At 38.0% G+C, this 26,568-nt stretch overlaps 1 protein-coding gene across 1 annotated transcript in view; it reads right to left on the bottom strand.

The window, feature by feature from the left end:
• Positions 1 to 26,568, bottom strand: part of KPNA1 (karyopherin subunit alpha 1) — a 70,270-nt gene that overhangs the window by 7,816 nt on the left and 35,886 nt on the right. The window contains exons 5-12 of the mRNA XM_004712229.3: positions 23,525 to 23,619; positions 13,302 to 13,433; positions 11,825 to 11,913; positions 11,380 to 11,479; positions 9,961 to 10,124; positions 8,558 to 8,636; positions 6,684 to 6,809; positions 5,605 to 5,732 (exon numbers count right to left, since the gene is read on the bottom strand). Of these exons, the coding sequence (XP_004712286.1) occupies positions 5,605 to 5,732; positions 6,684 to 6,809; positions 8,558 to 8,636; positions 9,961 to 10,124; positions 11,380 to 11,479; positions 11,825 to 11,913; positions 13,302 to 13,433; positions 23,525 to 23,619 (913 nt within the window). The remainder of the gene's footprint in view (positions 1 to 5,604; positions 5,733 to 6,683; positions 6,810 to 8,557; positions 8,637 to 9,960; positions 10,125 to 11,379; positions 11,480 to 11,824; positions 11,914 to 13,301; positions 13,434 to 23,524; positions 23,620 to 26,568) is intronic.

A 26,568-nucleotide genomic window follows, 5' to 3' on the forward strand; every position in this document is an offset into this window, starting at 1 on the left:
TTATTTGCAAACCTTGGATCATACAGGCTAGTATGCTTCTTCCATCCGGGTTTAGTCAACATCTCACTTAAATAACTGTTTATCTTAAGGCACGCTTTTAAGACCCAGAGGCAAATCTTTCGGATAGCAGGGCATCATCTGCTTTCTTCACCACCTTTTGCTATAGTACCCATATATTCAGTAATTCCATCTTCAGGGTTAAATTTGATAGGTAATTTGATACCTAAACATCCCTTTAAGAAAGTTATGAAGCTGTCTAGCTAGATAAGATAGGTGAGATAAACAATCCAGAGGAGAAAACAACAGGACCAACGGTTCCGGGGTGACATAGGAAAGAGGGAGGTGGGGAAAAGGAAGTAAGTGTTAACAAACCCAGGGACAAAGGAACAACAGGTGAACTAAAATTGATCACGAGGAGGGTGTAGGAGGTCTGGTAGGGCTTAGTCAAGGGCAATGTAGCCAATAGGCATTACTGAAATCCAAATGCAGACGGAACATGATAGTGGGACAAGAGGAAAGTAAAAAGAAATAGAGGAAAGAACTAGGAGACAACGGGCATTTACTAAGGTCTAAATATAGGCACGTACATATGTAAATATACTCATGTATGACTATGGGGAAATAGATCTATGTACATATATTTTTAAGTTTAGATTAATATTAAGGCAGCAGACAGACATTGGGCCGCTACTCAAGTACTGTCTCAATGCAAGAACATTTTGCTCTATTAACCTGGCATTCCATGATGCTCACCTTCCCAACACAATCACTGAAGAAAAAGTGGGTGCATAAGCAAATGTGAAGAAAGTTGATGGTGCTCAACTTTCAAAAGATACAGCATCTGGGGTCTTAAAGGCTTGAAGATAAACAAGCAGCCATCTAACTGAGAAGCAACAAAGCCTACATGGAAGAAGCCTATTAGCCTGTGTGATCATGAGGTGTCGATAAGATCAGGTATCAGGCATCAAAGACCCAAAACAAAAAACTGTATCATTGTGAATGAGGGAGAGTGTGGAATGGAGACCCAAAGCCCATATGCAAGTAATTGGACATCCCCTTACAAAAGGGTCACATGGAGATGAGCCAGTTGGGGTGCAGTATAGCACCAATGAAACATACAACTTTCCTCTAGTTCTTGAATGCTTCCTCCCCACCACTATCATGACCCCAACTCTACCTTACAAATCTGGCTAGATCAGATCAAGTACACGAGTACAGATAAGAGCTGGAAACACAGAGAATGCAGGACAGATTAAACCCCTCAGGACCAATATTGAAAGTAGCCATATCAGGAGGGTAAAGGGAAGGTGGGAGGAGAAAGAGGGAACCGATCGCAATGATGTATCTATAATCCCCTCCCAGGGGGATGGACACAGAGAAGTGGGTGAAGGGAGACATCGGTCAGTGTAAGACATGATAAAATAATAATAATTTACAAATTATCAAAGGCTCATGGGAGGAAGTGGGGGAAGGTGGGGAAAAAAATAAGAAGCTGATACCAAGGGCTCAAGTAGGAAGAAAATGTTTTGAAAATGATGATGGCAACAAATGTACAATGTGCTTGGCACAATGAATGAATGTATAGGTTGTGATAAGAGTTGTACAAGTGCCCAATAAAATAATTTTTTAAAAAAGAAATTATGAAGCAGCTGCTAGGTTTGCTGTTATAAAGAGCTATGTTGACTTTCAAAGAGATAGCAGCCATTCCACGCTTCTCTAGCAGAGTAAACTTCTATTTTAAATGTTCCTAATTTTTAAAGATAAAACTTCAAAACAAAAATATGTAGAGTTTGATTTCAATTAAGAAAGCATTAATTGGTATAAAATGTAGGGGCAATTAATAATCATACATCTGAGTTTGAAAACAATGCTGAAAAATAAAGTATTATTCCTTCAGATCACTGCCATCTGGAGGTGACATCATTAGAATCATAAAGTCAAACTCACTGCTACCGAGTAGAACCCAACTTCCATCGGCCTGACAGGACTATGGTTTCTCAGACTGCAACTTTAGATGGCGTAAAAAGCCTCATCTTTCTCCCATAGAGCAGCTAGTAGTTCAAACAGCTGACCTTGTGGTTAGTAGCCCGACGAGTAAAACTCTCTATGCCACCATGGTGCCAAACTTAGAATCACAAAACCCCAGAAACAGAATCTTGAGAAACTGAAAACAGAACAAAAATAACCTACTTGCAGATGTGGTTCTAAAGCCCTTCTAGAATCACTGAATTTACTGAAATAGCTGTTGAATATGTCAATCTTGATGTTAATCTAAGACTGTTGAATATATATTTATCCTCTGTACCTCGAACAATTAGCTACAATCTGTTATGCCTTCTTGACCTTATATAAAATTCCAAACAGCAATCAAAATGGTCACTTACTGAGTGTCTATATCATGTCAGGCACTTCTACACAATCTTTATATTTTTCTCCCCCCACCCACCTAATCCACAAAACAACATTGAGAAACAACAGCTTCCCTCGTGTTATCTAAGACTTGGAGGGGTGTTAATGATTCAAAACTATCCCCACGTGGATTTATTTCCTATAAGGAAGTTTAAGGCATAAGAGTCTAGGTTACATTCTTTCTTCCTTGTTAGTCTATTTTTTTATGGAACCACTCCTGCCGGCTGACGTTGAGGACAAAGTCCAGCGACAGATGGCCCGACTTCAAAGAAGTCGGACTGTAGGAATTGGTTGCCGAAATCCGCTCACAAATTGTTTTGTTGCTGCCGCTATGATATTCTGGAGTATGTTTATGTTTTACCCCAAACCATGTAAAAATGAAACCATTATTGCCACTATGAGCAATAATGAGACCACGATGAATAATTCAGGGGAAATCACAGTACCCATTAAGAGAAGGGAGGCAAATGATAGAATGACTGAGTTAATTATCAAAGCCATACAAGGGAATGAGGATTTTGGTATATTTATGGGAAAATGCAAAAGTTAGAATTGGAACAACCCCAACAGTAACTCCCGAGAAGTTCCCTGTGACTGCCCTTCTGGGAAAGAGTGCCAAAGATAAGAAACAACCCTTGATTCACTCAGTAGAACCCCTTAATAAATTTGCTTATAGTAAAGGGGACAGTAATGAAAAAACTCCTAAGACTGCTCTCCCTCCTTTGGATTACACTGGCATTTATGACGACAATGGAGAACATATTATTGAGGTAAATGGGAAGCATGTAAAAATTTTAACCTTATATTTATGGAAAAGAATAAAAAGGGGTGGCCCAGTTTGGTGTGTTAGATCTATTGAAGACGAAAAAAGGTGTACAAAAATGTTATTACAGAGTGGATTGTGTAGATGGTGCATAACGGAAACAAGAGAACAGTGGAAGTCCGATTGAAAAGGCAGGTAAAAGAAATGGAACGAAGGCTTAAAGAACGTAAAATTGATGAAGTATAGAAAGAATAATTAGCTAACTTAGACCTTTGTAGACTGAACTTTCTATTTTAAGTTCATGCCAATTTTCTCCTATCTACTTCCTTGAACTTGAACACTGTTTGGCACCATTACCACAGACCTATTTCAAGAACCATTCATGTCTACGGTTAATCACAACGTATGTTGGTCAAGATTGAAAACTTAAATGAACCAGTCACCCAGAAAGAACGTTCCGAGAAGATTTAAACAGAATGCCCTGGAAAACTTTATACTTTGCACCTTTTATTATTAGAATTTTTTCTTTCCGTTTTGATGGTATGATTGTCAGAAAATATTGTTTAAATAGAACCTTAAAATTGTAATAAAGCAGCAGATGACCACTGACTCCTGACTGCTCATCCCTCTCGCGTGACGCCTTACCCACCGAACAGGGGACCCCTCACCCGGCCGCGGCTGGACCGCGGCAATTTTTCGATCAGAAAAAAAGAATGTCCAGACTGTACTCTTAATTAAAAGGTAAGTCAAAGTTAAGTAAGTACTCCTATATTAAATCCTTATCAAATAAAAATATCAAAATGTGTAGCTACTGTATCTCAAAGTATCCTCCATCTTGGTCTATGTAATTCTGAGAGTAGTTTCCCCACTTTTCTAACCCTGCCCTGAAAAATTCTGTGATCTTCAATCTGTACATCCCAAAATGGCAGTTTTGGCACCCATAAAGGGCTCAAATTGTGTTCCTTTTAAGTGTTCTTTGGTTTTTTTCACCAATGCAGTTTTCTATTTTCTTAAAGCTTCTTCACAATATGTCACTTGAATCATCCTGTGTTGAGAAAAATCTACCAAGATTAACCCCTTGGAATACCATCAACCAGTCACCATAATCCCCACCCCACCCCCACCCACCCCCCGCCCCCGGCCTCTCTCCCTTGAATTTAACTGGTCCAAGTATATCCCCTGCAAAGCCCCTTTTTCCACTGGGCCTTGCTCTCTGGATCATATATAGGGAAATCCAAGACTTGTCCTCTGTTATGATCTCTTCCATAAAATCATTATTAGCTTTGATCCTGTTTAAAAGAACGGATTAAAATACCAATGCTTTTGGCACCCATCCAGCCAAATCTTGCTGAGGCCATGGTATTTACTTAAAACTGAAATGAGAATAAACCATGAGATTCCAACTTCAGTCATAGTATATCATATAAATGACAGAAAGTTTTCTTCCACCACGTCTTTGGACTTCAGCCAGTTTCTTCATTTGCCAAGGCTAATGGTTCTCTCTCTCTTGGTTAATCTTTGAGGTCTTCCCAACCTCTTTAAAATGTTATCTTTTTATTATAAGGCAACATTCCCATAAATTATTGCAAAGCTTCTATGATTTGGGGAGATCTCCATATGAGTTTTGTTAAAATTTTGGTATTAGCCCTGACCTCAAAAAACATTTATCTTTCCCCCCCTACATAGAGCAAAAAAATATCCTTTTCGGTTTTTTTTAAGGCACCAAGGTTAAGAGAAGTACATTATTGATAGAACTTGTTTGTAGGCATCCACTGATGAAAGGTTTGTTTGAACATGGTTTGGATTACATTCTTGCAAGTATGACATGGAAGGAACTCTAGTAGCAATACTTTTTAATTTACCCTTATATATGATGTCTCTTTGGGGAACTCATTTCTGTTTACATTTATATCTTCTCTAGCCATTAAGATTTTAGCTGTAGCAAGGGGGCCATGTAAGTCTCAAATCAATATATATCCCTCCCTTTACTGAATGACACTTGCTTATTTGGGTTTAGTACAGTATTCTAAGACATACCTCTGTTTTAAAGTCTGAGCCAATGCTATTACTAATACTAAACCCACTAAACTAGAAATAGTAAGCACTAACTATTACAGCTGAGTTTTACAGATTCTATAAGCAATCTTGTAGACTACCAGGATGTGTCTGACCAAGGAGCTCCAGAGCAGGCTGGAGCCACTCTGTATGTATTTCCATCACTGCAATCTTCAACTATGCCTTACTTCTTACACCCCAGGATCATTTTCAGAAGAAGCAAAGAGAGAGGTGTAAGGAATTAAATACACTCTTGAGACAAGTTCAGGAGAAAGACTAGGTTTTGTACTTTCATAAAGAGAACCGTCTCAGAAATCCACAGGGGCAGTTCTTCTTAGAGTATAGTTGTTAGGACACTACCTGGGGCTAAAACTTACTTGATCTGTTCAGCAGATCCTCCAGAAGTTGCATTTGTTATGGCCCAAGCAGCTTCTTTCCTTGTCCGAAACTCAGCAGTTTGTAATATAGTAATAAGGGCTGGAAAAATGTTGGCATCTATCACAGTCTGAAATTAAGAAAAAAATAAAAACAAGATTTGTTTTAAAAACTTCATATAACTCCCAGGATAACTTTACTACTGACACCATCCCCTATTTTAAAAAGGATCACCATGCCTAACTTTCAGGCTTAACTCTGTATCACTCTTTCTACAGGCTGTGAACTCATGACTTAACATCCATTAAAATTAGGATTAAAAAAGATGCAGACTATGAAGCAAGACAACAATGTTGGAAACTAGGAATCTTCAAAGTAAGAATGGAAAAAGTATTTTTTTTAATTGTTTTTTAAAAAATAGAAAAATCCCTCTAGTTCTTAAACACTTCCTCCCCCAAACTACCATGACCCCAATTCTACCTTGCAAACTTGGTTAGACCAGAGGATGCACAGCGGTACAGATGGGAACTGGAAACGCGGGGAATCTAGGGCAGATGAACCCCTCAGGACCAGCAGTGACAGTGGCGATACCAGGAGGGAAGGGGGGGTAGAAAGGGGGAATCGATCACAAGGATCTACACATAACCTCTCTGGGGGATGGGCAACAGAAGGGTGGGTGAAGGGAGATGCCAGGCAGTGTAAGATAAGATATAATAATAATTTATAAATTATTAAGGGTTCATGAGGGAGAGGGGAGGGGAAAAAAGGAAAATGAGCTAATTCCAGGAACCCAAGAGGAAAGCGAATTTTGAGAATGATGAGGGCAACAAATGTATAAGTGTGCTTTACACAATTGATGTATGTATTGTGATGAATTGTATGAGCCCCAATAAAATGATTTTTTTTTAAACAGAAAAATCTTAAGACTGAAAGATTTATCAATAAAAATACAGAATAAAAAGAGAGAGATAAACACAGACACAAGGGTTCTAAGATTACCTGAATCTACACAATTGATCTATGTATTGTGATGAATTTTATGAGCCCCAGTAAATTGATTTAAAAAAAAAAAAAAGATTACCTGAATCTGTGCCCTATTTCCAGCTGTGATATTAGAAATTGTCCAACATGCTTCTTTTTTGATAGATTCCTTTGGGCTACTCAGCAAATGCAATAAACTTTGCAGAGCTGAGCAATTCAAAATCACCTAAAAAATAAGTTTAAAAATTAAAGGTATTGTGTTGATCCAAATATAACTAAACCTTTAACTCAGAAGACACAATTTAGGGAAAATGTAGACAAAGAAATAGTACCTCTACTTAGTTTCAGAAACATTAACTTTACATAGGGGTAAAAAAAGATTTATTGCTATGAAGAATAAAAGAGTATTAAATTGATTTCACTACAATGCTAAAATTGCACTTAATACGGTATAATAAAAATGTTAATATTAGTAATTAGAACAGAGTTACCCATATTCCTATCCCTGCAGCATTAAAATGTCTTTTGGATGGAGATATATATGTATGTATCTCAAATGGCCAGAAACAAAAGTGATCTGAGATTTCTCAGTCAACAGATTAGCTCTGTGCGTGATCGTCAATGACGTTCTTTCTCCCTGCCAGAGTCAAGACGACGACTTGCTGAAACACTGTAGGACAGCAGAACTGCCCCTCTAAGTTTCTAAGATTGCTAACTCTTCATGGGCGTAGAAAGTCCCATCTTTTCCCTTGAAGTGGCTATTGGTTTCTAACTATGAACCCTGTGGATTGCAGCCCAGTGTGTAACCACTAAGCCACCAGGGCTCCCCCACACAGTTGATAAGGACAAAGATGAAAAGGATATGACCCCAGCTTACAAAGGGAGGAGACAAACAAGGAGGACACACTCTCCAGACAATAACACCACAGTGACAGGGATTAAAACAGTGAGTTCAAGTGTCGATCAATGTACAAAAGAAGAGTTATCCAGCTTGGAAACAAATGTATTTATAAAGATCTTGTATTATTACAGTTAGCCCTTTATTCTTCCAATGACTAGCGGTTTTATTTAATAGACAGTACAAGAATAAGGGATAAACTAGTTGAAAACTGAAGACAGTCTTAGTACACAACTCACTCAAAAAAAAACTCATTCCAACACAGTGACCCTATGTGACAGAATGGAGCTGCCCCCTATGGGTTTTCCAAGACTGTAAGTAAATAAGTGATCAAAATGGTTAAGGCATAAAAACAATGAAAGAAACTATACTGAGAAAATTAAAATGTAACCAATTTACATTTTTGCATGTCAAAAAACCTAAGAAAATAAAAATGCACACACCCTTATGCCAGCATATAATGGAGTTACTAGCTTTAATATGCAAGTTCATAAGACACTAATATTTTAATAAAAGATTATTTCATGAATCAACATTTATCCTACATGAGGTAGGTGGTCATGGAAGCTAAGCAAGCAGAAGTGCAAACAACTAGAATGAGAACGAGAATGTTCACCCACAGTCAAAATTTTAACCAACCTCACCGAACAGTATGCATGGAAATTATTAAATGGGAACCTAACTTGCTGTGTAAGCTTTTACCAAAAGTAACGCATTAAATTGCAAAAAAATACTGGAAAACAAAAACCTGCCTGCTCCAAAAAAAAGCAGTGGAAAACACAGGTAACCCAAAATTACTACAAGTAACAGGTCAATACAGAGAGGCCAAAGTCACTGGGCGTACCTCGTTATACAAAGGGGCATCAAAAAGTACGCACACAATGGGAACTACAAAGATAATGGAATTGTCCATGAACTTTTGGAAGCCCCTTCCTATAAACCACCACTTAGAACACACTATGAGATAAAAGTGCTAATCAATTCCCGCTAATAACATATAACTAAATATCCTAATAGCTGTATGACCATGGAGGATCTAGCTGTTTTTGAAGAAAAAAAATAACATTGATGCATACCTGTGTCTGAATATCATCCCCTGTGACAATGTTTCCCACAGCCCGCAGAGCAGGAGAAACCACTTTGTAATCATTATGCCTGTAACCACAAAAAGAAATGTTACATTTGGACAGTTTCACCCTTAGCCTCTTTTCCTTAAAGCTGAAAAGCAAAAGGAAATCACGAAAGAACTTCTGAGCAACAAGGTACCCTATGGTGGTTACTAAGGGACTCCAATCACTCTGCTGCAATGTTCCCCAAAACCAAGAAGAGCTAGTTTTCCCCTTTTTCGATATTTCTGGATTTAAAACTACAATTCTTGCCTAGTAATCTTTTCTAGAGTTGTCCCCAATCTTTAACAGAGGTCTCATTTCCTTTTTACTCGGTACTCTATGGTTCCTAAGACAATGGAGAGAAATTATTAACTCATATATTGCATAAGCTGTCAGAGAAGTAAAAAACAACGTATCAACAGGTGAACTAACTTGTAAATGAAGGCTAGGTCCCAGGACTTAAATAATGAACTCCTCCTACTAAAACTCATTTCCCTAACTGGTCAAAAAGCTCCACAAATCTCTTTACATACTTGAAGACCAATACTATTAGTTTTGCTTTCAGGTTCATTAAGTCAATATCCTTTAACGCCTCCCATTTTCTCTCTGCTTTGTAAGAAGGATCACTTGGTCAAAACAGTGTCAGTTACTTCACATTTATGCTAAGATCTGATGATGGTTAAGTATACAATAATCCATTAACTAAAAAGTACAAAGATTATTTCCCAGAGTGGGAATACTGGAATTCTAGCTCCAACAGCACCATATTGTTTTCACTCACAAGAACTCAATCTGCTGACTGTACTCTGTGACCAGCTATCATCCCAGTGCTGTGTATTCTGTACCTGATCTAATCCACTCCACATGTCCTGTTTGGGCAGCAAGGTCTCCTTGCATCTACTGTGTAGTTACTGCAATTAAATTTCATGTGGCTTATAATTACATCAGTTTCCAGGCTGTCTTCATATTAAATCTAGTTTTTTCTATTACTACCAACAAACCTGATTAACATAGTAAACTGCTTACTCAATAATTAAAGGCATCACAAAGTGCTCTATCAAAAGCAAAGCAAGACACAATGTCTGACACCAATCTAAATTCAACAGCTAAGGAATGACTACTTTTTTGGGGGGGGGTGGGGGGGTGGTATTTGGTATTAGCAGATCAGGGTTTGGCCATCCATTATGAGAAAGCACTACATAAAGTTTTCCTGAAGAAACTGTTACGAATTGCTAAAGAAATGTTAAGACAGAAAAAAGCAAGTTCCAAATAAGTCTCGTTAAAAAAAAAAAAAAAAGATAACAGTCGAAAAAACTAGAAATCTAATCTAAAGCTAAAAGCACAGACACTGTTTATGAAAGATCTCTTACATCAGCAGTTCCACAAGTCTCCTGCACACCCCAGCATCAATGACTGCTTGAATTTTATCATTGGGTCCATCTGACAGATATGAGAGGGCCCAGCAGGCATCAGCCAATACATCGGTGTCACTTACAAACAGCAACCAGGAAAGCACATTCAGACACGGGGAAACCTGTGAAAGGAAATATGTATATTACCTCAACAGAATAAAAGCCAGAAGTAGGGTGGGTTCTCATAAAGAAGGTAGACAGGCATATACCTGGTATTTCATAGGGGAATTAGGGTCCCACAAGTGGCTGCTGAGTGACATGTCCATCAAAATGTTGTCAGTGACCTTTTGGTTTACTTTGACAAAGTAGTCAGAGCATGCAAACAAATTTCAGGAAGAAAAATTTCATAAACACTCATTCTCAAGAGTGATATTCCTTGTCCTAACATACTCTTTTTTTAAAATCATTTTATTAGGGGCTCATACAACTCTTATCACAATCCATACATACATCAATTGTGTAAAGCGCATTTGTACATTCATTGCCCTCATCATTCTCAAAATATTTCCTCTCCACTTAAGCCCCCGGCATTAGGTCATTTTCCGCCTCCCTCCCCGCTTCCCCCTCCCTCATGAGCCCTTGATAATTTATAAATTATTATTTTGCCATATCTTGCCCTGTCCAACGTCTCCCTTCACCCACCTTTCTGTTGTCTTTCCCCCAGGGAGGAGGTCACATATAGTTCCTTGTAATTGGTTCCCTCTTTCCTACCCATTCTCCCTCTACGCTCCCAGTATCGCCACTCACACCACTGGTCCTGTAGGGCTCATCGCCCTGGATTCCCTGGATTTTCAGTTCCTATCTGTACCAGTGCACATCCTCTGGTCTAGCCAGACTTGCAAGGTAGAATTCGGATCATGATAGTGGGAGCAGGGAGGAAACATTTAGGAACTAGAGAAAAATTGTATGGAGGAGACGACCAGTCAGGGGGCGATGTAGCAACAGTGAAAAATACAACTTTTCTCTAGTCCTAACATACTCTTTATAGGTCACCAAGAGAAAGGAACTTCCACAAGTGCAAAAGCAGTTAGATAGAATCTTTAAAATTACAAAATAGCTTTTAAGATTAATTCAAGACTTTGCACAGTGAAAGCATATCTCAAATTAAAACAGACACAACCGCAAAATGCCCAGTTTCTCTAAAACATAATATTCTCACAGTTACCGTATATACTCATGTATAAACTGAGTTTTTCCAGCACATTTTTAATGCAGTTTTTGTGGTAAAATTAGTGCCTCAGCCAATATTCGGGTTGGCTTATACTACAGTATATACGGTAAACGTTTACAGAGTCATTCTTTCTGTTCACATTAAAATTAGCTGTATACTCTTTAGTAGCACCTTTCCTGCCAATTTCCCACAAGCACAATCTTTACCTTTGGAAAGTCTGGAGGTGGACTTTTCCCTCTACAAAGGTTAGACAAAGCCCAGACTGCATTCCGGGTCATGGTCAGGCGGTTTTGCTTTGAAAATAACCTGTATGAGTAAGGTACAAATATTAACTATATAATGAACATTAAATCTCTGATGGCCTAAGAAAAATACTAAACCATTTAATTCTACTGAACAATGGTCAAGCCTCTCTCAGACACTCATCTCCCCAAACAATGAAATGGCATTACTTTCTAACTCCGATAATTCTGGTGTTTGAATGTGACAGGGTACTTACAGAACTTATCTGAGCAAATTAACAAGAACATACCTAGAATGATACAGAACACTAGGAAATCCAAAAAGATTTCCAATGATGCACTGCTGAGGAGCTTCCTATTTTTATTACTCCAGAAACCGATGAGCAGAAGCAGAAAAAAGGAAACTTACTGTAAGAGAGGAGGAAGGATATTGCAGTCTAAAACATAGTCCCTGCACATGGTACTATCTCCAGCAATGTTGCCAAGAGCCCAGACTGCCTGCCAAGAAAAATTTTTATTAATGATTTTCATAATTTACATCATAAAAAAAAAGCCCAATATGGCACAATGGCTCTTTATAAAATTAGATAGCAATTAATCAACATATTACATCAGGACATTAACTGGTACCACTTCTAGTTTGTTCATATTAAAGAGCTCTGGTTGCACTGTGGGATAAGCATTGGGATGCTAACCACAAGGTTAACAGTTCAAAATCAGACACTCCTGCCCAGGAGAAAGATGAGAGTGCCTGTTCTTGTACAGATTTCCAGTACCACAAACCCTATGAAAGATCGCTATGAGACAAAATTGACTCGATGGCGTTTGGGTTTGATTTTCAGTTTGATCAACAGAGTCAAGTAACACTCCTGTGGGATTGAGGGAAGGAAAACTACTAGTATCCTGATATGTACAACAAAAATTTGAGGTTGAATCATGGAATGGTATATCTGTAATAGATCCCAAAAAAATGGTTTTGAAAAAGAAAATTTGAACATTCATGTTAGCAAGATTATTAAAGGGAAGAGCCAGCACTATACATAGTGTCTTTATCTTTCATTCATAAGTAGCATCCCATATAAACCCTTGGTACACAGCAGAAATTCCAATGGCTTAACCAGTCACTTAAATTTGCTTACATGAGAAAATGGTCAACAAAGAATTAAAGGAATCCAAATGCAGATTATTTTTTAAACTTTTGAGAGTAAAATATTTATGAAATTATCTTGATTTGTGGCCATCGTTTCTTGATGCATACATATATTAAACATCAAATTGTAAATAGATAATAGTATACTTGTCAAATGTCAATAAAGCTGTAAAAAAGTCATACTTATTAAGGACTTATTATATTTGTAAATTTGATCAAAGTTGGCATTAAGACGACATGCATGTTTTCTATGTCTTTTTCTGCACCAAAGTTACTAAGACCTGTTCCTTTAATGAATACTAGATAATGCAAGGAGCCCTGATGGCGTCAGCAATTTGAAACGACCAGCTGTTCTGCAGGACAAAGATGAGGCTTCCTGCTCACATAAGTAGTTACAGCCTCGAAAACGCATTTGGGTGGTTCTACCCTGTACTACAGGGTCATTATAAGTCAGAATTGACTCCATGACAGTGGGAGAGATTCCGACAGGAACAGTTTACATGATACAAGAAGGGATATGGATTAAAGAACTTCAGAAGTGGAAGGGGGGAAAGTGGTTACATGTGTCTAGGAGAACTTCTTCTTAAAGTCTCTTTAGAATTTACTACTTGTTTTGATTTCTGGAACATTCCTTGCACTGTCATGGTCAAGTAGTGAAACTTGGGTCCTGAACATAAAGACAAAACGGAAGGATTTCATTCTTTCATCTACTCTTCTGTATATATTTCTTTTTTACCTGTTCCTGGACATCTTCAAATTCTGAGCTGAGCAACTCTATGAAGATGGGCACAGCTCCTGCCTGAATCACAATCCGAGTCTGAAGAGAATTCCCTGAAGCAATATTTGTCAGCACCCAAGCAGATTCAAACTATAAAAATAAAAATAATTTTCATTATTCATTAGGCTTTGTTATCTTCTTTACTTATAGCAACAAAATGTTCTGTACATGAAAAGAAATTATTAGCATAATATTAACATTATTGCTTGAATTCGACACCTTAATTTTTAAAGAATTCCCAGGAGAAACACCTCAGCCTAGAGCTGATGTACAACCATAAAGGGAATGAGGGAGTACTTCACATGATAGGAAATGCTCTTCCAATATTTAATAAAAGAAAAGGAAAACAAGTATACATTTATGATGGGTATCACTATATTTTCTTAAAAGGATTATACACATTACTTACAAATATTTGTTTCTACAGAAAGTCTGAATGATTAGGTAACAAGGGTGAGAAAGACGTTTTCCCTGCAAAGCCTTATGTATCTTGTGGAATTATACCACCCCCACTACCTGATACAAAAAATAAAATTGAATAATTTGTATAAGATGAGCAAAGTGAAATGGGAAGAGTTAAAAATAAAGACATAGTAAAAAGGCAAGAAACTTCAAATAATATACAGACCAAAGGACGTTAACAGGCATATAATTGATTTTTAAAATGCTAATTTCAGTGCATAAGAGCTTCTAATCCATAAGAAGTTTCAAACCAAGGTACAGCAATTTTTAAGATTTTTAAAGGCATATTTAGGGGTCGGAAGAAAGAGGGTACCCTGAGTAAAGGTACACTGTGTAGCATCAGAGCACCGGTACACGTAGATTTTTAAAGGAATTAAGGTCAACAACAACAACCCAAAACCCCAGAATATACTAATTCTACACATCTCTTCAGTAACCTCTTTTGTCTAAGACTGAAAATACTGAGTCAGGGGACAAGCACATTAGAACTGATTGTGTTAACATATATGAAATTCTTTTTACAAGTAATTTAACCAGGAAGTGTATGTGAATACTATATTAAAAAATACTATTTAATAAAAGAAAAGAAACAAAATTTGACCAATGGTTACCATGGGTGAGGGAGAACAAGTTGTTGCTTAGGGAGTGTTATGTACACTGTGCTGGAATAATTTGTAAATGATATCAAGAATGGTTTTATAATACAAAGAGTATCATCAATGCTGAACTATATACATGTAGAAGTTGTGGAATTGGAGAATGTTCTGTTGTATATATTTTTGTCACAATTAGAAAAAAAATATATAGTGGGGAGCGGGGAGGGAGGGGGGCAAATGAGGAGCTGATGCCAGGGGCTTAAGTGGAGAGCAAATGTTTTGAGAATGATGAGGGTAACGGATGTACAAATGTGCTTTACACAATTGATGTAGGTATGGTGATAAGAGTTGTATGAGCCCCCAACAAAATTATTTTTAAAAAAGAAAAAAATTATACAAGTAATAATGAGTAATAGGAAGAAAATGTTCTAGAATTGAATGTAATAATGTATGATATACAGATGATATGCTAATAAAACTTAAAAAAAAGAAAATAGAGTTCAAGAATGAATTTACACTTATATTTAAATAAGATTTCTAAATTTAACTTCTGTTTAGTTTCCTCCTTTTGTCTCTTGAAGTATATATGAATGAAAAAAAAACCATTGGTTTGCCCTTTGAATGAGATCAACAACAACATAAAATCATGAACAGATATAACTGTGACTAAATCATCGCTCATTGGGGAGGGGTGCCTATTTGATTAACACAATCCAAAACTATGAATAATAGCTAGTTCATAGAAGATTCTTAAAGAAGGAAAGTTCAAAGCAATCTATAAACGTTGACATGTGGGTGAAGGAATCTAGTAACTTACTTGAGCACTGATATTAGTGCAACAGAGATACCAAAACTAAGAGCACTATCTAAAAAACTCAAGCTCACTGCCACTGAACTGATGCCCTACAGGGCAGAGCAGAACTACCTGGAGGATTTTCAAGGCTTTAATCTTTGCGGGAGCTAAAAGCCTCCTCTTTCTCCCCAGGAGCAGCTGGTGGTTTCAAGCTGCTGCCCTGGCGGTTAGCAGCCCAACAAGGGACCCACGACACCACCAGGGTTGCTCCAAAAAGTACCTCAACCCTTTACCCCTGGAAAATTTTCACCTTAATAGAAGTTTAAAGGAGGTGTGTTGATAATGCACTAAACATCATGAAGAAAAAACAGCTTTGTAACTACATTTAATAATGAAATACATGTTCAAGTCTCTTACATAGGCAGAGTAGTAAAAACAGTGTGGTACTGTTATAACAATAGATACACAGAGCAATAGAATTGAGAACCCAGAGGTACATTCATCCACCTTCAGAGGTGATATAGGTCAAAAATATATATATTAAATGAGAAGGAGATCATTGCTTTTACAAATGGTACTAGCAAAACTGAGTATACTGGCAGAAGAATTAAACAAGACCCATACCTCATATTAAAAAAAGGAACTCAAGATGAAAAACCTAGAACTTATTTTTATTTTATCATTTTATTGGGGGTTCGTACAACTCTTATCACAATCCATACGTACATCAATTGTGTCAAGCACATTTGTACATATGTTCCCATCATCCTTCTCGACCTAGAACTTATTATAAAGATTTTCAATGAAAAAATATGAACAAACTTAGGAGTCCTAATACATGGCATAAATATACTGTCAGACAAACTGGATAATTGGGACCTTCTAAAATACAGACACATTCATCAAAACATTTCACAAAAAGAGACTTTATTAGCTGGGTAAAAACTTTTGGCAATGATATTATCACACAAGGGCCTAATTCCTAAAACTTACCAGAGAAAATGTTAAAATCTCAACAAGAAAAAGGCAAATAATCCAAGTGAAAATGGGCAGAGGACATAAACAGACACTGCACCAAAGAAGACATTCAAGTGGCCAACAAATGAAGAAATGCTCATGGTCATTAGTCATTCGAAAGATGCAAAAGAAGACAATGAGATATCTATCACCTCACCCTAGCAGCAGTAAGAGCAAATGCTAGCCAAGGGTGCAGAGACTGGAACCCTCATCCACTGCTGGTGGTTCTACCATTGCGGAAAGCAGTATGGAAACAATGACATTAGAGACCAGCAATCCTTCTAAGTTGATATGCAATCCTAGAGAAGCAAGGCACGGCATGAATAGATACAGCACATTCACATTCACCGCAGCACAATTCACAACGTCAAAGAGTGATACAGCCTAAATGCCCAGCAGTGGACGAATGAATAAACCCTGGTCCTTAGACACAATGGACACTATGAAACCCTAAGAGAAAAACGACGAACTCTTGAAGCACCTCACAACATGGATGTATCGAAGGACAATATGCTAAGTGAAATTAGGCAAGCACAAGAGGGCAGGTGTTATATGAAATTATTATAAAAAGTCAAGAACGGGTTACCAAGATGCTTATGGCGTAGGAAGGGGAGGAGAGGCCGTGGTTAGAGCAGAGGTGGGAAAACTGCTGGTCTGCGGACCAGATTACGCAATGCTGACTCATAGCAACCCTACAGGACATGGCAGAACTGACTTGTGAGCTCTCAGGATTGTAACTGTTCATGTGAATACAAAGCCCCATCTTATAAGGCCCACAAAATCATCAATACCAGCCCATATCACATGTCTCACCAAAGAGAAGCAGTTCCAGCCATCACATTAGGGTTAAGTTCATAAAATGACCAGTATGGCCCATGGGTAATATAATAATTACCCAAATGGCCTTTGTCAAAAAAAAAAAAAAAAAGGTTTCCCTACCCTAGGCTAGAGGGTAGAGAAGTGACGGGGCAAGCAATATAAATGAGAGAAGTTAGAAAAATGATAGAGGCAGGAGATTTCTAAGAGTTAAAGACAACAGAGACAAATACTGTTACACGATCCTGCAACACTGGCCATCTAAGAGCAGCTGCTTCGACAGACCCTCCTGAGGCTGCACAAGCGGGAGCAGGAAAGGGAGAGTGCACTCACTCCCTAGACACAACCAACACCTTGAGGGAGTGAGGTGCTGACCCTGAGAAGCCAGGACATAGAGACACAAAGGGCAAAACTGGCATAATATAGTTCGCAAAAATAATTTTCTAGATCCTACTTTGGTGAGTAGCAACTAAGGTCTTAAAAGGCTGTCGTTTCTCCCTGTCCAGAGAAAAGCAGTGATGAAAATCAAGAGACATGGAAATAATGATCCAATGGACTAACAGACCACACAAACATCTCTACAACACTGAGACTAGAAATGGTGACTAGATCCCACTACTAACTACTCTGAAAAATTAGAAGGTCCTGGTGATAATGGGAGAAAAGCTTCTAACAGAGTTCAAAATCCTAAGACACCAGGCTTTCTGGTCAGATTCAGACTGATGGGCCCCCGCTCATACCCAAGGGTATGGCCTCGCACATGAGAATTACCAACCATTTTAAGATAGAAAGAGCAGCATTTAACAAAGGACAAATTCAAAGGGTTACAAAAGGAAGAATGGAAATGGGTGGGGGGGAGAGAGTACTTAGGATAAATGATGGTACCTTGACATGACTGAAATGGATGAGTTGAATCAAGAGTTCTTATGAGTCATTCAAAATAAAACTGTGAGGGAAGGTGGGGAGAGGAGGCGAGGAAGGGGAAACCTGTCATGATGACTGGCACATAATCACACACACACTGCACCCCCTCCCCAGGGGGACGAACAACCGAAACCATGGGGGAAGGGAGACAGCAGTCGATGTAAGATATGAAAATAATAGTTTATAATTTATCAAGGGGCCATGAAGTGGGGGGAGCTGACACAAAAGGCTCAATAGAAAAATAAATGTCTAGAAAATGATGGCAACATATGTGCACATGTGCTTGATACAAGTGATGTATGGATTGTTAAAAGAACCCTCACTCTAATAATAATAACGTATATATACATATACATGGTTTCATATATATATATATAAATTTTAAAAACTTGACATTTTTAGAAAGTACTTTGGGAGCCTAGTCAGTCCTCTCTCAAGCATGCCTATAATACTGACATAAGCATCTTTCAAATGCATGTTGTCTAGTAGCTAGGACAAGACATTTCAGTAGTTGTATGGCAGGTGATTTAGTGGGTACTAAAAAGAAAACAGGATCCCCCTAAAATGTAATTTCTTTTGGTTACTAAAAACATTAATTAGCAAAATAGTCATATGATGTTAAAACCAAACTGTCCTACCAAAGGTGGGCTCAAAGAAGTCACCACAGGCATAAAAGGTTTAATTAGTTGGTTTTATGTGCATCACAAACATTACCCCTTTTTTTTTTTCCCTAAACAAACTGCAAGTCTGCAAGAAACTTGTGTTGAGCTAGTCTTTTGCTGTCATTTTTCCCACAGCATGTGCTCATTTTGTGTCGCTGAGTCAACTCTTGGTAATACTCAGAACATTTCAAATGTTTTCCTAACGCTCACTGCCACCGAGCAGATTCCAATGCAGTGACCCTACAGGACAGGGTAGAACCACTCCTTTGCTTTTCCTAGTCTATTAATCTGCCCCCCACCCCCCATCCTCCACCCCTGAAGCTACTAATATCTTCTCCAGAGCAGAAAATCTCAGCTTTCTCCCTGGGAGTAGGCTGGTTGTTTCAAACTGCTGACCTTGCAAGAAGCAGCCCAACTTATAACCACTATGCCACGAGAGTTTGCTTCATAATAACACCGCACTCTTAGTAGACAAGAGTATGAACATAGCTTTTTTATATGTACTGGGTTACCAAAAACAAAACACTGTGACCTGAATTATTGTAATATTCGCTTTATTGGGTGGTTTAGAATCAAATCCACAATCTCTCCAAGGTATGCCTCTAAAATGTCATTAAATGCAGAGATAAATAAAAACTATCTGGAAAGAATGAACAAGATCAGCATACTCAAAGATACCTCCCCTCTCAGAGAGCTAGTGATACAAGGAGATTCCCAAGTGGAGTAACACTTGGGTATGTAAAGGCTATCTTAAAGAGTCATTAGTGAGGTACAATCATTCAGAATGCTTAAGTGCTGCCAGAGTTCAACTGCTATCTTATGAACTTTAGCACTGAAGGTCTAAGAGGAAAAGAGGGAATTCCAGAAAACATTTAAATGAGTATCATAAATAAAATAGAAATTATAATTAATGACTAGAAAAATAAAGAATAAGTGAACAGCCTAAACAAAGATAATAGATTGGAAATTTGGATATCTCAACTCAAGATGTGTCCTCCAACAAAATGAGTAAAAAAAAAAAATGTGTCAGCACACATACACACACACGCACACTAGCTGATTACTTCAGCTGATTACTGATTTTCACCTGGGTCATACCTTTGGATATATATCCATACATGTATGTGAAGTAGGTGGGTGAATCAACAATTTTAGGTCCCCTATTAGTGTTGCAGAAGTAACAAATATATCTAACATGAAAATATGCTTTTTAAATATTGTGTACTTTTAAGTAGCTAACATCCTTTTTATTATGGACTGTTCCTTCATTGGGATTTGTTTTCAAAAACTGCTTTGGCCTTAGGCCCCCTATTAGAATTTATTATGGAACAAAGTCCAGGATGTTTGACAAAAACACTTGTATAAAGTTATGACACAAACGGAAGAAAACAAAATATAATAATTATGAGATGCTAGAAAATAGTAATGTAGTAAAAAAAAAATCTAAGAAATTAATCAGTGAAAGAAATCAATGGTGGCCAAAATAACTATAGGCTTCACTTGTCACTCATCGGTATTCTAAACTATTCTGTATCTTATTGCTTGATGATTCAAGGATAGCATCGTGCAAGAAACAACCTGCTAAGCAGCTATGCTTGCTGATGGATTTTGATCCTATTATTTTTCACTGTCCAGGACTAGCTAATAAAACTACAACTGAGAAATTTAAAGGGCACACAAAGATTTAATGCCTGCTCTTTCCTCTTTCTTAGTCTCTACCTTCTGGTGTTCAGAGTTCCTTAAATAAGGAAAAGGAGAATTCAAAGCTGAAATACTTCTGACCTCCTAATCAAGTTTCCCACTCCAGATTGAGGTACTCCTGGTTCCCTTTCTCCATTTGGATCAGGACTCTGTTGCTGGCCATTTTGCTGGTTTCACTCTGGTTCCTAGCAAATGCCAGGCTCACCTGGAGAGCAAGTGAAAAGAGAGGCTCATATCAGAAAAATAAACCCAGATATCAAACTCTGCAGAGAACTAAGCCTGAGTCATTGGAGCAACCTTCCAGGAAAGGTTCAGGGATCAATACAGATGGGAAAAGAAGTATGGGGGGGAAAGCTTACTGCAGTTCATCACATTAGGCTTTTAGGGGGTCAACAAAGTTAAGAGGGATGAACTAAGACAATTTAATTCAATGCACAACTTTAAGGAGTTAGTCAAACTTTGACTAATGTTTGAAATGAGGAAGGAAATTACATATTTCTGGCTATTTTTCTAAGTTTCTATTAGATGGTTCTGGGATATGAAGGATAATACGTGAGGATGTTGGGCCAGGGCTAAAGAATCCAGCAAACTGGGTACTTGGCATATATCATACAAGGCAGACCAGTCTCATATCAAAGGCTCAAGTGCCTGAAGTCCAGCTGTCATTGAGTTTGAATAGGCTTTTAGTTAAATGGCACTGTTTGCTTCCAAGGTCCTAGATTTCACCCACATTTGTCACCAGGGTAAAGGTGAGTGAATACACAGGTAGCATTGCCCAAAGCAGGCGTGGATTTGAGGGTCATATTAATTTGAAGGTACGGAAAGCCGGAAAGAAAAGGAGGCCCTGTAGTCGAACTTGTAAGTTCTTTAACATATAGCATAAAGGAGTTAAGTCTGTTCATAGGATTCACTGGAGAGTGGAGCCATCAACTTTCCTCTTGATACACAAATTAGAAGTCTCTTTCTAGAAGAGAAATGGCAAAAGAGAAATTCCAAAATTTCTCATAATAAGGAGTTACATGTATTAGAGACAGCTTACATCCTGGTCTTCTCTCTGGAAACAGAAAGAGTACCTGTCCAGAACACAGTATTTGAGAAGTGTCAGAGCATGAAGCCTCCTGGGTCTAGGGAGTCTCTCAGAAGACCTGCTCCTCTAGCTTTGGGGTTGATCAAAGTTACTCAGGAGTCATACTGGAGAGAAGACACCATGCTTGAAGGTGCACAGAAGCTGGAAATGACAGCTTTTTTTTTTTTTATATGACAACCTTTCAGTAGTTAACAGGTTAGTGAGATACAACACATCCATCAACGTGACCTCTGTTGTCTCTCTTGTACAAAGTATTAGTTTGTACAAGGGCAAAGTCTGAGAATTTAAATAGAAGTAAATAAAAAATGTCTGAGGACTTTCCTCTTCAGAGATATTAAAATACAAGATTAAGTACAAGAGTATGGAATTAAATGATGTAAAATTTTCGTATGTTAGCCAGGAGAGGGCAGTGTCCAAAAGAATGCACTGCCGTGTTCAGTGCATACTAAAGAACAGAGGCGGGAAGACCTGCCTCTGCATGCTTGCCCTGTGGGTCTGGGAGGTCAGGCCATCTTTGCTCCACGCGTGAAGGATCTGGACCTCTGCAACCCCCACTAAGAATGCCTTGATTCAGAAATAAATTCAATCTCGCTCGCTCTCTCAGCTACTCTCATCCCCTGAGATAGAACAGAAACATTTGTTGGCATGAACAAAGCGATAGTGTTTCCTACCTCCCTCTTCCTACAAAGAATTTCAAATAATAAACTGCAGTAAGGCTCCTCATTTGTTCCTCTGTTCTCTTGGCAGGTTGCTTGGGGGCTCAGGCTCTGTTCTCTGCAGTGTTGGTGGTTCTGGATTTCCTTTTTTCTGAGAAAAAGTCTCTCTTCTCTTGCTCTCTAGCTGAACCTGCTACTTTTCAGGTCTGGTGATCCTGGCCTTAGGACATAGACCAGAATTGTAATCCAGGAGAAAGCTAGCAAAACAGAATCTTAATTCAAATGAACTTGGAAGATGGTAAATCTCAAACTGGAGCAGAAAAATTGATGGGACAAGAAGTACTCTACCTTTTCTGGAGTTCTTGTTTTGTTTGTTTTTCCTCTGGATAGAACTCATCACTGCAACCAAGAATGTAAAAAAGGGTGGGAGGAAAGGAGAGAAACGTAAAGACAAACCATCATGTCCTATGAATTCTCTACAACACCTGGACAGTAAAAAATCCTGGGGCAGGATCAGTCATTCACAAAAACCTCTACCATGGCACCAATCTTAGAGAAAAGGCACAGGGAGTTGCTACTTTCATGACTAACTTGTTATTAGCAAGAAAACAAAAATTACTTGAGAAAAGGGAGGGAAAACCCATTTCCTGATCTACTTGGTACCTAGTCAGTTTTCACAACTGCAGAGTTTCTCTAAAGGCCCTTGAGATGGGCCCACAAGAATTTAAGAATCACTGCTATTGGTTTAAAAAGTAATGCAGATAGGGAGTCTACTGATTATACCAAGAAAGTCTAGGTACTTATAAATCACTGGTTTACAAAAATCCAATTTTTTGAAGGAAAAGATAGCATTTAAAAATATTTAGATAGCTCTCAAGGAGTCTCTCTTAACTATTGATTTTTTTTATTGGGAAAAGTATCCAATACAGAATTCACAGAATTTCTTCTTGGAACATCTCTATATAGCATGGCATTGATAGACTAGTATAGCAGAATGTATACAGATTCTTGACAAGTCTATCTCCTCACTAGCTCTTTAGGAGTGGAATAAATAGAACCAGACTTGAAAAGTCATGCGTTATCTGACCTAGATAGCCCTAATAGTCCTTATTAGATAGCCCTATGACAGCCAACAAGTAAAATTACAAATTGCTAAAAACTAAATTTTATAGAGGGCACACATGGATTTCAATCTATGGCTCTTCTACTGTACACATTTCTCAATTAGGTAAGTTTTATCCACATCATCATAAAACAACTTTTGATTAAAAAGGAAGAATTTTTAAGGGTTGTATGCTAATAAAGATAGAAAAGCAGCTCGCAATGTGGTTGTTGGAAGTCTCATTTTAAGAGAAAACATTGACCTTTCATGTATAATAAAATAGGTCTTTTAAAAAAATCCATGCCCAGAACATAAGTTTGCAATGAGAGTTACGGTATGAGGCAAGAAACAGAAACGGTCCCCACCTGCAGTGTACAGTTCTCTTTTCGTTTGAGGAACTCCACAAACCTGGCCACAACTCCCGGTGTGCTGATCACTTCGTCAATAGGAGGATTAGGTTCTGTTTCCCCAAAAATAAAGAGAGAGATGAAAACAATCCTTTGAGTGAAACACAAAGCTTTAGAACTCTTTAATTCATACTATCTTCCCTTCCATATTTTTATCTCTTCCATGTTGGAAAATCCATTAAAAAGAATGTATAATTGAAATAGGTTTGCTCTCTTGTCACACAAAGGTAGTTTGAAAGATAGCACAAAGAAGCTAAGTTATCATGGGAATGAAACATGGGCAAAGGTCTTAATCAAAAATCATAAGTAAAATTATGACTCCACTATCCTAGAAAACTTAGAATGCAGGAGAAATATCATCAAAAGACAACCACTGCTAGTAGTCTGGTATTTCCCTTTTAACCCTCTTTAAATGCATAAGCTTTTAAGATTAGGGGAGTCGTCCAAAGGATTTAATGATCAGGAGCGATAAAGAACTCACTAAGGGTGACATGCCAAATTAACCACCGTTTAGTAACATCCAACTTTATGACGAAAAAGACAGTTTTTTTAAATCTTTAAGATAATTCCCAAGGTGGAAGTTATCTGTGGGTTGATTTTACTGTGAAAATTATGCCCTTAAGATGTTACCATTCAGTGAGACATTTCTGACGAGAAGCCACATGAAGCTACCCACCCTGACGCAGCCAGAGTACTGGGAGCTGGAGGAACCATGTGGAGACACCTGCCAGCACTCAGATGCTTCCACCGCCACTGCATCCACAAGACTTCCCACCCACTGGCCTGTGATCTTCCTGCATTCGATGTTATTGTATGTGTTTTGTGAGTCTGAAGAGGACTTTATAGATTGGTATCGTATATAGGCTAATATCAGACTTATGGACTTGATCTGGACTGGGCTGGAATGTTTTCTCAATATTCAATTGCTCTTGTATATAAAGTTCTTTCTTATACACATAAAAAAAAGAGATGTTACCATTCTAAATAGTTATTCAATAAAAGCTTGCTGGGTGATTAGGTAGGAAATTTCAATAAAAGTTTAGCAAGGTTTTCAATGACATCCATACAGCAATGCCAGAGAAATGGCAGGTGGATTATAGTTCTACTAAAGCAGGGGGTCCCAACCTTCTTCATGCCGTGACCCTTTAATAGTACATGTTGTGGTGACCCCCCCCCTCCCCCGAGTTAGTTAATTGTGCCAACCTAGACAATAATCACATGTGGGGCTAATTGAAAGGCGGAGGGATAAATGGGTGGTGAGCCTCGCCTTTCTAGTTCTCGGGTCTCTTGTTTTGTGATGGTTGCACCAGGGTGCCGCTGCCTTAGCAGTTCCCTGCTTCAGCTTGCAAGATTGACTTCCTATAAGACATCCCTAAGGAGAAGCCACATGGACCTATCCCGATGCAGCCCTGGGTGCTGGAGCAGCCCTGTGGAGACCCCTGCTAGTGCTGAGACGCTTATTTGTTCACTGACTCAGCTTTCCTCCTGCAGTCGGCATCACCCTCTGTTTTGTGAGGTGGAAGACTTTGTGGACTGGTGTTGGGTTAATGGCTTAATGTTGGACTTGTGGACTTGGGCAGCATTGGGTTGGGATGTTTTCGTGATGCACATTTTCTTTACATAAAACTCTCTTATACATGAGTTGCTGTGGCTTTGTTTCTCCAAAGTACCTAGACTAATACACGCCCCCAGCAATAAAATTATTTTCATTGTTATTTCATAACTGTAATTTTGCTACTGATATGAATCCAGCAACCCCTGTGAAAGGGTCATTCGAATCTCAAAGGTGTCGTGACCCACAGGTTGAGAACTGCTGTACAAGAGAGATTTCTACCCAATTACTTTTCTTTCTCTACAACTTACTGTTTTTGTAATAGATAGAATTTTTAGGAATTTAATATTTAAAATTGTATGTTAGAAGTCATATACTGATATATGTGTAATGTGACTACACGTTTAATTGTTCAAGGATGTTGACTTATTTATGATTTACGGAAAATGAAAGTTATATAATAAAACCTTAAATTATATGTATACACAATATAAAGAAAATCACAGTATTTCTTTTTTTTTTCCTGGCCGACCACCCCGTCCCCCCTAAAATCACAGTACTTCTTTGATTTCTTAACATGTTGCAATAACTCAGTGACTGTAATCATAAAATGATTTATAATAAGCAAATCAATGTTTAGCTCTGCCTCGCTGGGTCTTACATTACCATGTGAATATTTGTTACAGCTGTTTTCTGTTTCATAATGTTCCAAGGAAAGAAAAGGAGGGGCAAATTATTACAAAAAGATTTATAGCGACCCACACTGTCGGACATCACAATGTACTTAAAATAATTCATTTTATGATTTGTAATATTTAATGTAACAAGTAAGTTTTTGTGACTAATCAAAGTTTTTTGTTTTAAAAAGCAGCTACTGACTGAGTCCATTACTGTAATTCATGCTTTCTGCTTTCTCTCTATAGTTACCAGATCTATCAGTTAGAAAAGTTTAACAGATGTTATAAAACATTTGGCATCGAAATAATTTAAATCAATTGATATAAGACCTTTTTAGGGCGGAAACATTCTTTTATCTTTTATGTAAGTGTAATTTTTATTATGCATTAGGTGGGGGATTTACATTTCGTTCATCAACTCTGCATTCACAGTTCAAACCACCATGAGCTCTCCAACCCCATATTCTGTTCCACCCCACCCCATTTCTCTTTTCCTAGTTATGGACCTCTTTCCACCCTTTCACCCAAATCAAAACCTGTCACCCTTCTAGTCCGTGTCTTCATCTTCCCACCCTTGCCCTTCTTATGTTAGGATCTTCCAAAGTCTATCCAGATTACAAAGTATCATTTTCCTTGCTACACTAATACAAGAAAAGGTAGCTTCCCAGCCCACCAAGATATCCTTATTTTAGTGTAAATAGTTAACATTTAAATCAACAACAATGATCTTTCAAGTGATATTTTTAAAGTTTTTCTTTTTTTTTTTTTGTTTT

Source organism: Echinops telfairi, unplaced genomic scaffold, assembly GCF_000313985.2.
Source record: "Echinops telfairi isolate 266 unplaced genomic scaffold, ASM31398v2 ScPeMD7_17;HRSCAF=63, whole genome shotgun sequence".
Lineage (NCBI taxonomy): Eukaryota > Metazoa > Chordata > Mammalia > Afrosoricida > Tenrecidae > Echinops > Echinops telfairi.